Source organism: Mobula birostris, chromosome 1 (genome assembly GCF_030028105.1).
Source record: "Mobula birostris isolate sMobBir1 chromosome 1, sMobBir1.hap1, whole genome shotgun sequence".
NCBI lineage: Eukaryota > Metazoa > Chordata > Chondrichthyes > Myliobatiformes > Myliobatidae > Mobula > Mobula birostris.
Window position 1 is genome coordinate 103,783,430 of NC_092370.1, and position 14,592 is coordinate 103,798,021.

A 14,592-nucleotide genomic window follows, 5' to 3' on the forward strand; every position below is an offset into this window, starting at 1 on the left:
TGACCACTCCCAGTAGAAAAAGTTGCTCCACAGGTTCCTATTAAATCTCTCCTCTCACTTTAAATCTATGTCCTTTAGTTGTTGGTTCTCCAAACTTGGAACACATTGTGTGCATACTCACCCTAATTCTGCTCCACATGATGTTATATCTCTCTGTAATATACCCCTTATATTTCTAGGCTCCATTGAATAAAGTCACAGCCTGCTCAATATCCCTCCATACTCAGTCCCATGAGTCCCGGCAACATACTTGTAAATCAGTCCAGCACTCTTTCCAACTTAATGGAATTTTCTTAAAGCAGGGTGACCAAAAATGAACACAATATTCCAAATGCAACTAACAACTGTAGCATAACATGCCAAGTTCTATACTGAATGCCTAGACTGATGATGGCCAGCATGGCAAAGGCGTTGTATCTACTTGTGATGTCACTTCCAGGGAACCACATTCATATACACGTAGGTCCCACTGTTGTACAATGTTCTCCAGCATTCTACCATGCCAAACAACCTTTATCAGAGGCCTTACTGAAATCCATATAAACTGTCTGCAGCCCTGCCCTCATTGAGCTGCTTGGTTACTTCCAAAGAACTCATTCGAGTTCTAAAGACTTAATCTCCTGCACACAAAGCTGTGCTGATTATCCTTATGAACCTCTCTCTTTCCAAATTCTTGTACATCTTATCCCTCTGAATTCCTTCTCGTAACTTACCTACCATAGATATTTGGATTATTGGCCATTAGTTCCCAGGTTTTTCTTTGCAATCCTTTTTAAATAAAGGCACATCATGAGCCACCTTCCAGTCTTCACCTGTCACTAATGATGAAGCTAAGATTGCACTTAGAACTCCTGCATTTTCTACCTTCTATAATGTTCTTTAATAGACTGGATCAGGTGCTGGAGACTTATCTACTTTGGTACATTTTATTACATCCAGCACTTCCTCTATAACACAGACTAATCTCAAGACTATTAACTATCTCAATTTCCTAAGTCTTCGTGTGGTCTTTTACCAAAGTAAAAAGGGGAAGCATGACTTAGAGGTAGGAATACAGAGGTACATTCATAACATAGAGATATGTAAAATTATGTGGGGTATAGAGGGGGTAAATGTAAGCAGGCTTTTTCCACTGAGGTTGGGTGGAACTGCAACCAGAGATCATGGGTTAAGGATTAAGGGTGAAGGGTGAAAAGATAAGGGGAACATGAGGCAAAACTTCTTCATTCAGAGCATCATGAGAGTGTGGACTGAGCTACCAGCACAAGCTGCAAGCTCAATTTCAACATCTAAGCAAAGTTTGGATTTGCTGACGACACTAAACTGATTGACCAAATCTCAAATAATAATGCGGCAGCCCACACAGAGGAAGTCATCACCCTGGCACAGAGGTGTCAAGAAAACAGCCTCTCCTTCAATGTCGGAAAAACAAAGGAGCTGGTTGTGGACTACAGGAGGAATGGAGACAGGCTAACCCCTATTGACATCAATGGATCTGGGGTTGCGAGGGTGAACAGCTTTAAATTCCTTGGCACAAACGTCACCAAGGATCTCATGTGGTCTGTACATACTGGCTGTGTGGTGAAAAAGACACAATAGTGCCTCTTTCACCTCAGATGGCTGCAGAAGTTTGGTATGGGCCCCCAGATCCTTAGAACTTTCTATAGGGGCACAATTGAGAGCATCCTGACTGGTATGGGAACTGTACTTCCCTCAATCACAGGACTTTACACAGAGTGGTGTGAACAGCCCAGCGCATCCGTAGATGTGAATTTCCCACTATTCAGGGCACTTACAAAGACAAGTGTGTAAAAAGGCTCTGAAGGATCATTGGGGACACCCACCCAAGATCCCGCTGTTTCTGCACACGGCCAAGAGTCTTACCAGTAATAATATATTCTGCCATCATATTTGACCTACCAAAATGAACCACCTCACACTTATCTGGGTTGAACTCCATCTGCCACTTCTCAGCTGCCTTTGACAAAGCCATGCTGACTATTCCTAATCATATTACGCCGCTCCAAATATTCATAAATCCTGCCTCTCAGAATCTTCTCTATCAGTTTACCAACCACTGAAGTAAGACTCACTGGTCTATAATTTCCTGAGCTATCTCTACTCCCTTTCTTGAATAAGGGAACAACATCTGCAACACTCCAACCCTCCAGAACCTCTCCCATCCCCACCGATGATGCAAAGATCATTGCCAGAGGCTCAGCAATCTCCTCTCTCACCTCCCACAGTACCTTGGGGTATATCTCCTTTGGCCTCGGGGACATACCCAACTTGATGCTTTCCAAGAGCTCCAGCACATCCTCTTTCTTAATGTCTATATGGTCAAACTTTTCAGTCTGCTGTAAGTCATCCCTACAATCGTCAAGGTCCTTTTCCATAGTGAACACCTCCGCTATCACCTCCGGTTCCATACACACTTTTCCACTGTTACATTTGATTGGTCCTATTCTCTCACGTCTTATCCTCTTGCTCTTCACATACTTGTAGAATGCCTTGGGGTGTATGGAGTGTCAGAGAGGGGTAGCACCTCTGGTGGGGGAACATGTCACGTGCTTTTCAAGGCGGTTAGTCCACCTTTGGTCCCCTCCTGGCACTCAGCCCTCACCTGTGGCTCCCCGTAGCTGTTTGCATGCGACAGCAGCTACACCCTGGGCAACAGCTTCGACAAGCTGGCTAAACCAGGTGAGAGTAGCCGACAGGTCTCAAACCCTCGGTGAGATAGGGAGTTGTCTATCCCAACATGTGAAGACAGACTCTGGTGGATTGAGCTGACGAGACCAACGGAAGGTCCAACGGTCAAGAGGGCAGTCTCTGCAAGTGTCGTGGAATGTGTAGAGCATGACATGACACAGAAGACGTCCTGGTCATCCACTGTGCCCAGTCCCATTTCCAGTCGTCTCAACTCTTGTCTTGCCACTGGATCCAGATGGGAATTGGGAAGAGAGAGTGAGGCTGACGCTGCACAACTCTCCCTCACTTAAATCCAAATCATGCGCTAGTCTCGACACCATCATCATGACTAATGGTGTCGTGGTCTTCATCGACGACGATGGACGAACAACAAGAATGCTTTGGGGGTTTCCTTAATCCTGCTCACCAAGGCCTTCTCTTGGCCCCTTCTGGCTCTCCTAATTTCATTCTTAAGCTCCTTCCTCCTCGCCTTATAATTTTCTATATCTCTATTATTACCTAGTTTTTCCTGAACGTTTCATAAGCTTTTCTTCTTGACTAGATTTACAACAGCCTTCGTACACCACGGTTCCTGTACCATACCATCTTTCCCCTGCCTTATTGGAATGTACCTATGCAGAACACCATGCAAATATCCGCTGAACATTTGCTACATTTCTGTCGTCCATTTCCCTGAGAACATCTGTTCCCAATTTATGCTTCCAAATTCCTGCCTGATAGCTTCATATTTCCTCTTACTCCAATTAAATGCTTTCCTAACTTGTCTGTTCCTATCCTTCTCCAATGCTATGGTAAAGGAGATAGAATTGTGATCACCATCTCCAAAATGCACTCCAATTGAGAGAAATGACACCTGACCAGATTTATTTCCTAATATCGGATCAAGTACAGCCTCTCCTCTTGTGGGCTTATCTACATATTGTGTCAGGAAACCTTCCTGAACACACCTAAAAAACTCCACCCCATCTAAACCCTTGCTCTAGGGAGATGCCAATCAATATTGCTGAAATTAAAATCTCCCACTATGACAACCCTGCTATTATTGCATCTTTCCAGAATCTGTCTCCCCACCTGCTCCTTGATGTACCTGTTACTATTGGGTGGTCTATAAAAAACACCCAGTAGAGTTATTGACTCCTTCCTGTTCCAAACTTCCATCCACAGAGACTCAGTAGACAATCCCTCCATGACTTCCTCCTTTTCCACAGCTGTGACGCCATCTCTGATCTGCAGTTCAATGTCCCCACCTTTTTTGCCTCCCTCCCTGTCCTTTCTGAAACATCTAAAGCCTGGCACGTTAAGTAGTCATTCCTGCCCCTGAGCCATCCAAGTCTCTGTAATGGCCACAACATCATAGTTCCAAGTACTGATCCACATTTGAAGTTCATCTGCTTTGTTTCTCAATTTGTGAGCCAACCGCCCCTTCTTCCATCTCCAGTTCGGTTCCCATCCCCCAAGTGATTCTAGTTTAAACTCACCCCAATAGCCTTAGCTAGCCTCCCTGCCAGGATATTGGTCCCCCTCGGATTCAAGTGCAACCTGTCTTTTTTGTACATGTCACTGCTGCCCCAAATGAGGTCCCAAAGATCTAGAAATCTGAATCCCTGTCCTCTGCTCCAATCCCTCAGCCACGCATTAACCCTCCACCTCACTCTATTCCTATACTCACATGGCACAGACAATAACTTTATACTTTATTGTCACCAACCAATTGATACTAGAGCATACGATCATCACAGCGATATCTGATTCTGCGCTTTGTGCAGAATCAAAATTTCTGATGCATTTTGAGAAGAAACTTCAAAATTCACCACCTTTTATGTTAAGCATAGAAACATAGAAAATAGGTGCAGGAGTAGGCCATTCGGCCCTTTGAGCCTGCATCACCATTTATTATGATCATGGCTGATCATCCAACTCAGAACCCTGCACCAGCCTTCCCTCCATACCCCCTGATCCCTGTAGCCACAAGGGCCATATCTAACTCCCTCTTAAATATAGCCAATGAACTGGCCTCAACTGTTGCCTGTGGCAGAGAATTCCACAGATTCACCACACTCTGTGTGAAGAAGTTTTTCCTAATCTCGGTCCTAAAAGGCTTCCCCTTTATCCTCAAACTGTGACCTCTCGTTCTGGACTTCCCCAACATCAGGAACAATCTTCCTGCATCTAGCCTGTCCAACCCCTTTAGGATTTTATACGTTTCAATCAGATCCCCCCTCAATCTTCTAAATTCCAACGAGTACAAGCCCAGTTCATCCAGTCTTTCTTCATATGAAAGTCCTGCCATCCCAGGAATCAATCTGGTGAACCTCCTTTGTACTCCCTCTATGGCAAGGATGTCTTTCCTCAGATTAGGGGACCAAAACGGCACACAATACTCCAGGTGTGGTCTCACCAAGGCCTTGTACAACTGCAGTAGTACCTCCCTGCTCCTGTACTCGAATCCTCTCGCTATAAATGCTTAAAAAAATCCTATATAACATTGATGTTCAGCCTTAATCTAATTTTATTATAAACCTTTTGTCCCAGGCTCAGTAGCAGAAAAGACAGTTTCTACCTGTGCATTCAAATCTTTTAATTGTTTAACACAGATAATTTTGTAACCCACCATTGTCAAGGGAGTACAAACATAATCCATGCAATCTGCTTTTGTAATACCTCAAATCTTTTAATTTTGGTATCAGCATGGTAATTCAAGATGCATCAACATTAGTATAATCTGAGAAAGAGGGCCCAAAAATAAAAGTAGTAATGCACTGAAGTCTAAACCAGAATCTTAACCAAGTCTGTTATGAAAGCAGCAGGAGAATAATCGAAGATGCAACTGGTTGTTACAATCAATGGCATTGTTCTGCATCTTGTTTTCTAGTCACACAGTTAATGAAATACAGTCATAGCCAGAAAGGGAAGTCCCAAGGCAGTGAAATACAGAAGAGGGGATACAGGCAGATGGGTGCTTCTGATGCATTCTGACCTGCCTGGTATTCAGCTACCTTCTTTCTCCAAAACACAAAGTCCAATTGAAAAGCATATTTCTTAATTCCATTAACATTTATAAAAACATAAGAAATAGGAACAGGAGGAGGTCATTTGGTCCACTGAGTCTGCTCCACCATTCAATCATGGCTGATCCTTTTTATATCCTCCTGAACCCCAGTTCCCAGCCTTCTCCCCATAACTTTTGATGCCATATCCAATCAAGAATCTATCAATATCTGCCTTAAATACATCCAACAACCTGGCCTCCACAGCTGCATGTAGCAACAAATTCCACAAATTCGTCACCCTTTGGATAATGAAATTTCTCTGTATTTCTGTTTTGAAAGGGCGCCCCTCTATCCTGAAGCTGTGCTCTCTTGTCCTAGACTCTCCCACCATGGGAAACATCCTTATCACATCTACTCTGTCTAGGACTTTCAACATTCGAAAGGTTTCAATGAGATAACCCTTTCATCCCTGGATCATCCTTGTGAAACTCCTCTGGACCCTCTCCAATGCCAGCACAACTTTTCTAAGATGAGGAGTCCAAAACTGTTTACAATACTCAAGGTAAGGCCTCACCAGTGCCTTAAAAAGCCTGAGCATCATATCCTTGCTCTCGTCTTCTAGACCTCTTGAAATGAATGCCAACATGGCATTTGCCTTTCTCACCACCAACTCATTCTTCAAGTTAACCTTTAGGGTGTTCTGCACAAGGACTTTCAAGTCCCTTGGCATCTCAGATTTTTGAATTTTCTCCCTGTTTAGAAAATAGTCCACACATTTATTCTACTACTAAAGTGCATGCCCATACATTTTCCAACATTGTATTTCATTTGCCACTTTCTTGCTCATTCTCCTAATCTGTCTCAGTCCTTCTGCATCCTACTTGTTTCCTCAACACTACCTGCCCAACTACCAATCTTCGTTTCATCTGCAAACTTGGCAACAAAGCCATCTATTCCATCATCTAAATCATTTCTATACAGCATAAAAAGAAGTGGTCCCAACACTGACCCCTGTGGAACACCACTAGTCACTGGCACCAACCAGAAAAGGATCCTTTTATTCCCACTCACTGTCTCCCACCAATCAGCCAATGTTCTGCCCATGTTAATAACTTTCCTGTAATATCATGGGCTCTTAACTTGGTAAGCAACCTCATGTGTGGCACCTTGACAAAGGCCTTCTGCAAGTCCAAATATACAACATCCACTGCATCCCCTTTATCTATCCTACTTTTAAGCTCCTCAAAGAATTCCGACAGGTTTGCCAGGCAGGATTTTCCCTGAAGTAAACCATACTGACTTTGTAATATCTTGTCCTGTGTCACCAAGTACAACATCACCTCATCCTTAACATTTGACTCCAACATCTTCCCAACCACTGAAGTCAGGCTAACTGGTCTATAATTTCCTTTCTTCTGCCTTCCTCCTTTCTTAAAGAATGGAGCGACATTTGCAATCTTCCAGTCCTCTGGCACTATGCCAGAGTCCAATGGTTTTTGAAAGATCATTTCTAATGCCACCACCATCTCTAATGCTACCTCTTTTAGAACCCGTTAAGATGGACAATGAGGTTTGTACATGCTGAATTTATACTTCAAATGCACTGCAATTTTCTGCTTTATGATGAGTGCATGGTACGGAGGAAATAATGCCTCTACTGTGAGCGATTCAATTGTACAGCAATATATAAAATAAATGAAATTATATACAATACAATGGACCAAATAAAACATTGTTTTAGTATAACAAAGAGGTTTGTTAAATTCTTTCCCTTGGAAGACAAACATCAATAATGAAGTTTACCATTTCTTTCAATGTGTCAGCATAGCTTTTAGTCATCTGAGGAAAAGATCAAAATTTCAAACCTCATCCATCAGAGAGTAGTGATAACTGACTATGTGCTTCTGTGAGATGTAATCTCAAAGTATTGGAGAAATGACACCCATCTGGTGTAATTTCAAGACAGGCCTTGGGTGGGCAAAATCATTCATATCCATTGACAGGATAGGCAAATGATTGGCAATATTCTCTCTCTAGCCAATACCTTTAGAATCGAGACGGTGGTTACATTTGATAGCTCTGAAGGACAGGCTGCATGTCAAACACTTGACTCCTAAAGGGGATGCTCAATTTCAAGCTCCAGACGATCAAAGGAAATGTCTTATGGATATTCTGAGAGCATTTTTGAAAAAGTACAACTACTCAACTAATTCACAGGAATCCCTGGCCCATTAAAATTAAAATGGAGAAGACATTTGTGAAATGGTAATAAAGCAGAGGACAAAGCTTCCCTGAATTCCCTTTTCCACCACATTCCACCCCCTCTTGCCTGCCAGACTATGATCAGTATCTGTTGCCCTAACCAAGACATTTATTATTTTATTCATCTATGGAAAAGAAGACTATAAGACATAGGAGCAGAATTAGGCTGTTCAACCCATTGAGTCTGCTCCACCATCCATTCATAGATGACAAATTTTCTCTCAGACCAATTCTCCTGCTTTCTCCCCGCAACCTTAGATACACTTATTAATCAAGAACTTATCACCCTCCACTTTAAATATGCCCAATTACTTGGCCTCCATAGTTGCCTCTGGAAATGAACTTCACAGATTCACCACCCTCTAAAAAAATTCCTCATCACCTCTGTACTAAAGGGATGTCCTTTGATTGTGCTCTCTGGTCCTTCACTCTTCCACCAGTGAAAACATTCTCTGTATGTCCACTGCATTCAGTAAGTTTCAATGAGATCCCCTGTCATTCTAAACTCCAGCGAGTAAAGACCCAGAGTCAACAAAGGCTCTTGTAATGGTAGAATAGTAATAAAAAATAACCAAGGGAGGAAATGACATTAAATAATGATGATTGTCCACGACTACAGTCAAGGCATTATTAAAGAAAACATGGCAGGAAATAAAGGATTGCTGAAATGATAGCAAAAACATATCTGGATAATTGCCAGAAAAATAATTAACTACAGTACAGTGAACTGCTAACTACTAGCACACTTAAGTTATATTCCCTGACTCCAAAAAGAAATGAAGGGGTCCTCAGACTGAGGTGCTCAAAAAGTTAATAGGGTTTATATTTAATAGAAAATGGTCAAGAACGTCATACAACTCTATGTTTTCAATGCAGCTGACGTACATGAATCCCAGAGGCAATACACTTCAAAATGGCATTTGGATATATTAATGCTCTTCCAAAGTAAATATTGGAAGAGAAGGGAATAAGGATTAAAAAAAAATGGACTGTAATAATAAAATGGACAACTTTTAGCAAGCTCAGTTATAAAACGGTTAACACTAAATTGGAAGGTACAACTAGCACATGAAAGCGCAAAAGGGGAAAAATTTTCATATATTATCATCATCACATACTAAAGTATTTGCAAAAAAGGGGACTGGTCACCCTGGGGCACCAGTTGAGTCCCCTACTTTCTTTATATTCACATAAACAAGCAAACAAATGAGATTTTAAAATTAAGAGTTTGAAAAATCAAGACTACTTCAGTACTGATGTGGAATATTAATCCAGTTAATACTCAAGTCCTGAAACCTTCTGATATGGCACTATTAAAACCCAGCTACAAACTTTCACTTATTTCAGGTGCATCGTGCACAACATTGCTATGTAGTTCATTTTTTTTTAAGATGATAATGGAAATAATCTGAATAATACCAATCATACAAGATACAGTAGGATGAAGTCCTTACTCAGGGAAGTATGATACGCAGACATGAATTACTGTTGACTTTATCCCCTTTCTAACTTCTGCAGGGATAAGCCTTAAAATACAACAAACATCAGCTAATATGACATTTAAAAATTGTGGACCAAGTCTTTGAAAACTGATCAGTGCAAGAGAGTAGCTTGACTATCTTCCCATTTATTGGTGCATTACCATAGATTTCCATGAAGAGTGAAATCTGTAACTAAAGCACTTGGTGGAGGTATTAATATATCTCTAATATTCAGTAAGTAGACACTTAAAGAGAAACCATTCCTTCATATTATGAACAATATGTTAGAATAATGAATATTTTGTGCTAGTTTAATTGCAACTAAGAATGACATTACAATTATCCTCAATATTCAATTGATTTCTGTTGGAAGATGTATTCCTGTTTGTCATTTGGTAGTGATGTGATTGAAATCATCTCAATTGTCCCTATCCCAGTAAAATGTGTTGAAATTCTATGGAATCGAAGGATGAGTTTTAGTTGTGGCGGTTGCAGTTACTGTCTAGATTTTAAAATGAAAGGCTCTTTCCATGGAGATGCAAGTTACCTCATATTTATGCCACTGCATGCTTGTACAAATGTTTGAGTTTTCAAGAACAATGGGGAAAATTTTATTATGGAGTACTGGACAAGGTCATGAGTAGTACTGAAGAGGGAACTGCTAACTACGCAAGAATTCAAAAAATAAAACTATTATAAACACCTACCATAATGTCCAATTCGAGGACCATTTTAATTCCCATTTGGTCAGGAATGTGAGAAAAAGATCCTGTAAGTGGAGGGAAAAAATGTGAAACACAAAATATATTACAACATCAATTACAACCAGAATGAAATTATTTCAAAAAATAGTCAAGCCTTATAAAAATAAATACATGCACTGCTACAAAAAAAAACATTGTTTAGAGTGAATTTATTCTGATTCAAAACAAAATCAAACATTAAGCAGTTGAGGCTAACTATGACAATTATAGACAAAGGTTATGTGGTTTTTACACTTTGTTTAACAGGATAGAATTTAAGAGATCAGCTACTGCTTAGTTTGCAGTTATAAAGTTTAGTCTCTACACAATTACAAGATCGATTTATAATTGTTAGGAGTTTAGAAGTACTTGAACCTTTTCTATAGTTTTTTTTTACTCTAATAACTTTACAACCTTGCTTTCTTTTAGCGTTTACTGGTTTTAAATGTTAAAGGTAAATTAAGTGATATTAAAATCTACTTGATTCATTTACCTTTGGAACTGAAGACCTTTTAAGGGTTACACATCCACTGCCTCTGACGAATGGCACATTAGTCAAGTCTGTTTGCCTCTAAAAAGCTTTAATTGCTTCCAGCGGAGGATTCATTTAGGTAATTCTCATAAAAATTCCAAAGTGCACTAGTGAAAAAATGCTTAGACAAGATGAAATGCTGATCACATTCTTCATATAAATTCATTATTCAGTAGTGTATTTGCAAAGGGCAACAATATGGACTTTTTTGTGTTTTAAGACATCACTCAGGTATATTTCTGTATAGACCTCTCAAGACAAACTTTTTTAAAGAAGATTTTATAAATACATAAGTATGCCTTCCCTGTTTAAAAGATTTTTGTGGATTTATTATTTGGTGTTATAAGAAAATATATCAATGTTACTGATATGTCACACACAGCAAAGTTTGTTTTTTTTTCTCTCAAAACTTTATTTGTATCAAGCAAGAATAGTCAATGTCTTTGATCTTAACACTACAGAATATCTGGAGACTTCAGATACAAAAGAATACAATTTTACTTGGCATTTGGAGTTTACTGTTGTTTAAGTAAAAGTTTACAAGGGATAGCGCTCTAACACAAGCTTAAACTTAAATTCAAACCAAACTTAAACTAAGTTTTAACAATAACTAAAAGCAAAATGGAAAAAACATTGCTATCAACTGAATCTTGCTTTACATTTTAAGTGATCTACATTATCAAACCTAGTTTGGTAATAGATTTTTTAAAGACTAGTTAAACTTAAAAACGTTAGTCCTGTTTACTTGTTTCCAACAAAGCACGTAACAAGATCAAAGATTTCCCACCCACCTCCTTCCCAAAGTCAAATAATTCCTCCATCCAAAGGACTTCATACAAGAATTCAGAACTGATTAAACAGATCTGTTATATTTAGGAAAAAAAGAACTTTTATATAAAATAACCAATTACTTTTAACAGCGTACATCACTGCAGAAACAGCTAACTGATGATTGTATTTCACAGAGTAGATGGTGAAATCAGTATCTTGGTGCATAGGGATGCTCTCTGTATGCTCCTTTAGGTGCTCTTGTTGGAGGAGCTTTCATCCGAGAGTTGGAATTCGTCCACTCTTCCTGACCTATTATATATGTTACACACATACAAAATAAAAATCTACATTAGAGCAGCCAAACCCAGAATAATAAGAGTTCACATTATAAAATTTAAAACCATACTCTTCTATCAGAAACTGTATTGTATATCAGATATTTTAATTGACTTTCAAAAGTGGCATCATAACCAAAATTAATTTTTAAAATTTTCTAATGATTCTACAAAATCTGGTATAATTTCTAGATTTTAAATGGACTCTTTCACCATAAGAGTTAAATTATTGAGAATTGTTATTTAATATAAAAAGTGGAATGGTAAGCAACTGCTAGGTTAAAGTTACAATGCACTGTTTATTAAATTTGCTGTCACAATACCTCAGCCTGATGGAAGTTTGTGAACTATCATGTATGTGGTTAAATGTTTCATAATCATTGAAATTTTCATCAAAGACAAAGATCATTTGGCCCATCAAGTCCATGTGAAGCAAATGGAGCTATTTGGGTTGCTCCCAATCCTCAGCTCAGTTCATTGCTTTGTACTCTTCAAATGTTTTCAGGTACATACTTAAATGTAATGATCGATTCTGCCTCCACTATCCTTTCAGGCAGCAAGTTCCAGATTGTCAGTACACTTAAGCTGAAAAAGTATCTTTCAATTCCATTCCCATCCCTTTACCAATTAAATAAGACATTTTTTGTCAGTAATCCTTTTGTGAAGAGAAACAAGCCCTTCCTGTTTAGTTAGCCTAAACCTCAATAAACCTTCCTGCAGTTCCAAGGAAGAAAACTTCACTCTCATTAATTATAAAGCTCCATCTATAGCAAAATCCGAAAGTTTCCTCAGCATCTTCTCTAGTGTGATCACATATTTCTCACAGGTGATCAGACAGTAACCAATGATTTTTTAAGGTCTATTAAGTGTTTTAAACAATTCCAGTACTATTTCTCTGCTCCTATGCTCTATGCCCGGGCTAATTTAGGCAAACCTTTTTAATTTTCAGTATCTTGCTACTTTCAAGGATCTGTGAACATGCACTCCTAGTTCCTTCTGCTTCCCTATACTCCTGCCATTTATCATTCTTTCATCTGTTTGTCCTCCCCCAGAAATATTACCTCACAGTTCTCTGCATTAAATTCCATTTATCATTTTTATGCCCAGTTAAAGTTACTTCAGTGCAGTCTAAAACCTCCCACCCAATAACTGCTGCCTGACCTGCTGAGCTCCCCCAGCAGATGGTAATAAGCAAACTTCTCAACCACAGTTTTACAATTCATGTGTAGATAGCATGATTAGCACAAGAACCAGTTAATAGTTAACCATGCATCATAAAGGCTGGCTATTCTGAAGAAATTGATAGCCTTAAAGAGTGAAATTCAAATTCAGCAAGTTAAGACTTTCTGGCTTAAGCATTAGTTTATGGCTTAAGACAGGTGACCACCTTTAATTTGATGTGCTATTAATTTGAAGATCATAAACCAAAATAAAAAGGTTTTAGAATCCACATTCTTTAAATATATAATTTATTTTATATTTCATTTAAGTAGTTCATTATACTGGAATGTTGCTAATTTGCTAACTTTAACAATAAATCCTTTTTGCCAGATCTTAAGATGAGAACAACCAAGATCTATCACTTTAAGCAAATAAAAATGAAATAATATTCTCTCAGCACACCACCTAATAGTAAAACGTAAGCCATGATTTCAAGAAACTACAGTGATATTGAAGAATTACAGTTTGGACTAAATTGCAAAGTGCAGAGAATTTCATGTCAATAATTTTTAAACAATATCTTTGTAATGTAAAATATAGAGTCTCATGAACAAATTACTTTGTAAAATATTGTACAAATTTGTTTTTCCCTAGGTTAGGAACTTAGTTTAATTAATTTGAGTTAAAACTTAATATTTGATTAAAACTACTATTTTTTGGCAGAACCCAAAACCTCTATTTCTTCAGGAACTGTGAAAACATCTGAAGGTTACATTGATCAGACTGAAGAACATTTTCTGCATTAAGTAGAAGTTCTGGAAAAGTTTTACAGATACACAGTTACACTGAACGTATCACCATTCAAATAATTTCTCCACAAGCCATCAAAACTTAGTATTTACCATCACTCCATAATTAAGTTCTTCTCTAAATGGTTATGTAGCATGAGGGAAAAAATGCAATTGCTAAATTCAGTATCTTCAGCTTCATGTTCCATATTTTGACCATGATGGGAATCTGTTTATACTATAAAAAGTGGTATCTAAGAACAGAGTTCAGTTCAGTAAAATTGGCAGCTAGGCAATGAAAGGCTGAAAATATTGAATGCTTCCCTACTCACTGTAGAATGAGACTTCAACTTCTAAAGAATTTCAAGGATCTGCCAACAGTTATCACTTTATGTAAAATCTGAGAGCAAGGCTCTGAAAAATCATATTACAACTTATATAAAGTCAAATTCCTAGGACAAACTTTGGACAGGTATATTTATAATTAAAAAGGAACATATAAGGAAAACCGCACCAGAATTAAACTTGCCAGTACAGCAAGTTATAGACCTCTTTAAATAAACTAACATTATTTTTCTGGCTATATTCTCACCAACCAACTCCAATAGTGAAAGCCCAGACATGGTTACACATTCAAAAACTACACTTCCACAAACTTTATCCCATTACAGAAAATAGACAAGCATTGGAATGCACATAAGCACATGCTAATGATTGTACTCATTGTACAAAACGGAACATGCCTTTGCTTTTCCCAAAGTCAAATATTAATATAACTTCTCACGGTCTTGGGAAAGTATGAGAAACAGAAATAGAAGGC

General features: G+C 38.6%; 1 protein-coding gene across 2 annotated transcripts in view; it reads right to left on the reverse strand.

Moving 5' to 3' along the window:
- Positions 1-14,592, reverse strand: part of LOC140198562 (KH domain-containing, RNA-binding, signal transduction-associated protein 3-like) — a 217,417-nt gene that overhangs the window by 2,550 nt on the left and 200,275 nt on the right. Inside the window, exons 10-11 of one of the 2 annotated variants that reach the window (XR_011886202.1) lie at positions 11,629-11,797; positions 10,150-10,211 (exon numbers count right to left, since the gene is read on the reverse strand). Coding sequence is in view for 1 of the 2 variants with exons in the window: in XM_072259588.1 (XP_072115689.1) it covers positions 11,697-11,797 (101 nt within the window). In the remaining variant the exon portion in view is untranslated. Of the gene's footprint in view, positions 1-10,149; positions 10,212-11,122; positions 11,798-14,592 lie in introns of those variants that run through there. The other variant, XM_072259588.1, reaches the window with a different exon arrangement.